The sequence below is a fragment of the Nestor notabilis genome, unplaced genomic scaffold (assembly GCF_000696875.1).
Source record: "Nestor notabilis isolate BGI_N333 unplaced genomic scaffold, ASM69687v1 scaffold8560, whole genome shotgun sequence".
Classification (NCBI taxonomy): Eukaryota; Metazoa; Chordata; class Aves; order Psittaciformes; family Psittacidae; genus Nestor; species Nestor notabilis.
Window position 1 is genome coordinate 28,788 of NW_009911548.1, and position 3,475 is coordinate 32,262.

At 46.5% G+C, this 3,475-nt stretch overlaps 1 protein-coding gene across 1 annotated transcript in view; it reads right to left on the reverse strand.

Moving 5' to 3' along the window:
• Nucleotides 1–640: 640 nt before the first annotated feature.
• NEU2 (sialidase 2 (cytosolic sialidase)) overlaps nucleotides 641–3,475 on the reverse strand; it is a 2,957-nt gene continuing 122 nt past the window's right edge. The window contains exons 2-3 of the mRNA XM_010015342.1: nucleotides 3,362–3,471; nucleotides 641–1,579 (exon numbers count right to left, since the gene is read on the reverse strand). Of these exons, the coding sequence (XP_010013644.1) occupies nucleotides 641–1,579; nucleotides 3,362–3,471 (1,049 nt within the window). The remainder of the gene's footprint in view (nucleotides 1,580–3,361; nucleotides 3,472–3,475) is intronic.

Sequence of the window (3,475 nt, forward strand, 5' to 3'; positions counted from 1 at the left end):
CCTAAGTAAGACAGAAGTCCCTGGGGGACAATTCAGCAAGGCAATCCCAAAACCACCACAGAAGTGAGCAAGGAATATCCCGAGAACAAGGCTTCCCTTGGCCTTGCTGAAATGAAGACAACAAACCCCGAAATCCAGTGTTGCCAGCAAGTCCCACACTGACTGCAAGAAGCATCACACCTAACAAAGCACTTTTCTGAAGAAGGCAACTGCAGCCATAAGGCAGTCATCTCAGTGTCCTCTCTGGCCCTTTCTCCACAACTTACTGAATTCAGCTCACATAAAATCACTGCCATCTGTTCCCACATAAGCCCTGTGTTGCCCCTAATCAAGCCTATCAGAGGCCTCAAGGCGAAAGGCCCTATACAAAGGTCACGCTTGTTTTAAGCACGTGATGCTTGAAATAGCAGCCAAAGGGGAAGGCAAGAAGGGAGAACAAGCAACAGAAAACAAAACTAAACACATATTCGATTTTACTAGGTTTAATAGACTTTGCAATCTACAGATGCCACGAGCCAATGCCAAAATAAGGGCACAGGAGGAGTAGAAAAAACGTTTTGCTGGAAGATGAGAAGTGTCAGTGAAAAGAAATATCAGCAAAGGTGGTTTTCAGAGGGTTGATGATGGAAAGGCTGAAGTCTCAGCACTCTGATGGAAAGGCTTGCTTCAAAGTGAACATTACAAAGATTATCTCTTCACATTGTCGGTGGGTCCCATATTCAAAGAGGCAAGAGAACAAGGGTGAGCTGTCTGGCCCAACCCCCATGTACTGCAGATCTGAATAGGCACACAGGCCCTTGAAGAGGATGCTTGGTTGTGTCCAGTGTGCTGGATTTAAAGGGCTTTTGTTGAGGTAAACTCCCAAATCTCTTCGACCCTTTGGGTCTGTAGGATGAGCATAGAGCAACCAGCTGTCTTGGCATCTGGCACCAGGTGGAGGTGGGAAGGCAGTTACACTTCCGTGACAGCCAGAGGGAGGTTCTACCAGCATTTCAACCCTCTGGCCTCCCTCAAAGTCCACCCCATGGTTGTAGCTGACAGCCTGGATTCTGGCTCCCCTGCTGCTCCTTGCATTGCAGTAGAGGACCTTCCTGCCACAGGTATGCACCTCTGCGACCTGGCACTCCACTGCACTCTCCTCCCCGACAAAGTTCCCCATTTCCCACGTTGTCCCATGATCAGAGCTGATGAAGCAGAAGGCATGAGGAGTGGGGTGTTGTTTAGGGTGCAAGATACGATAGGCATAGGCAGGAATCACAAGGCTCCGGGCCTCGTTGAGCAATTGTAATCCATGACCTGGTCCCACTGCAAAAGTGGCCCAGTTCTTGTACTCAGTGCTAATGGTACTGTTGGTGACATCCTGGGCAGCGCTCCAGGTCTGCCCATGGTCCATGCTAGTGACATAGCAGAGACGTACCAGGTTGATCTTTGTCCTGAGCTGATGCTGCTCAGAGATCTTTCCTGGGACAGCTATGAAGAACAGGATCAGTTTCCTTGAGACCTCATCGTAAACAGGACAGGGGTTCATAGATCGGTGGTCTTTCAGTTGCGCACTGACAATGGTCTCCATGCTACTCCACTGCCAGGGCCCGTGTGAAGGGAGACAAGAATGAAACGCACCATTACAAATAGATCCATGTTTCAGTGCAAAGATGCCTGGATAAAAGTTACAGAAGAGCATGAGAAGAACAGAAGAGAAGCAAGTTAGTGGATAGAGCAAGAATTGTCTGAAATGGCATTGCCAGAATAAGTGAAAATCGTCTGGATGACACAATGCATGTGCACCTCGCCAAACAGGTGGGTTTTGTCCTTTTTCATTATTATTGAGAAGCTGAAAGCTCTGTTATCTCAGTGCAGCTCGTGTCTGACACACAAACATGCCCACTGGTCAAAGTGTACAGACACTGTGCTGTCAGTGTTTCTTAGGAAGTCATCTATATAACTGAGCCTTTTGCAAATATCCTGGATGCTGACAAATTCCTTTCCATTCAGAATCCTATTCCTCCATTTGGGTGAATGAGCATCCCAGCCCACACTGAGGCACCTCACTAGAGCTGACTTTACTGGCTTTACATGCTCTGGTGTGGAAACTTGGACCCTGAGTTGTCCAACGCAGAAAATAGGTCGCAGAGCAGGTGTAACAACCCTCCAAGCCTTGTCTTGTCTTTAAATGAATAGCACATAACACAATCACATTTATAACACTAACATTGCAATTAGAAAATTAGTCCCACATAGTGTTATTGGCTTAGTAAAAGAAACATTATTTTCCAGTAAGCTTATAATAGTCGGCTTTTCTGACTTGCTTATTACACTATTTGCTCATGTCTTATCTTTGTCTATTCAGCCAGTATTAACTTTTTTGGAATTTTTATTATTTCATTTTAAGAAATTCTAGCATGTGAACACAATTCTAGCAGTTTCAAACCAACTGAGCCCTACCTAACTGAATTACAAGGGATTACACAAGATGTTACCTGAATGGTATGACACTGCAGGTGCGCTCAGAAGCTGCTTCTGCTAGGCAGATCCCAGCTCTTAAGAGAGCCTATAGTCTGTGACAACCAGTCACCAACAAATGATTGGAATAGAAAAATATAATGACTTTTTTTTTCCCCTCAAGACATTAACGCATTTGCAAATGCAAAAAATCATTATAAATAGAGTATCCACCACCCCCAGTCACCCAGGAAGATAACTGTTAATAATAACTGGTAGATTAATAAGGTGGCCAATTCACTGGCACAGACAAACCAAAACACTTTTGCGTGGGGAGATTAGCTGTTCTCAACTGGTTTTTAAACCAGAAAATAGTCCTAAGAGGATGACATAAATAAAAAAATTGTTAATTCATTCCTCCCCATTCCTGTGGCATTCCCCATTTCTGCCTCTCCTCCACGTCATTGCTGTTGCAACAGGACTTTTGTCCCATCTCTCCATCTGCTTCCCCAGCTCCGCAATGGTGGGCCAAATCCCAGCATTTATAATCACACTGAATTACAGAATGGTTTGGGTTGGAAGGGACCTTGAAGATCATCAGGTCCTACCCTGCCTACCACAGGCAGGGACACCTTCCACTAGACCAGGTTGCCCTAAGGCCGGTCCAACCTGGCCTTGAACACTGCCAGGGATGGGGCAGCTACAGCTTCTCTGGGCACCCTGTGCCAGCGCCTCAGCACCCTCAGAGGAAAGAACTTCTTCCTTATGTCTAATCAGAATAATGACACATGCAATACTTACAGGCAGATTTGTCTACTGTAACTGGGGAAAAGCACCTCTCCTACAGCAAGAGGGCAAACATTCAACTAACAAGTGAGAGTACAGGTGAGCAGCCTCCCCCCTTTCTTCCCCACACTGGTACCTGCACGTGGTGCGTGGTTGGGTCATACGTGCCCCTGCGCATTGCTATGAGCTTGGCATGTTCATCCACCACATCCTCCCGTTCCTCAGCGAACGCCAGGATGATGCTGACCCG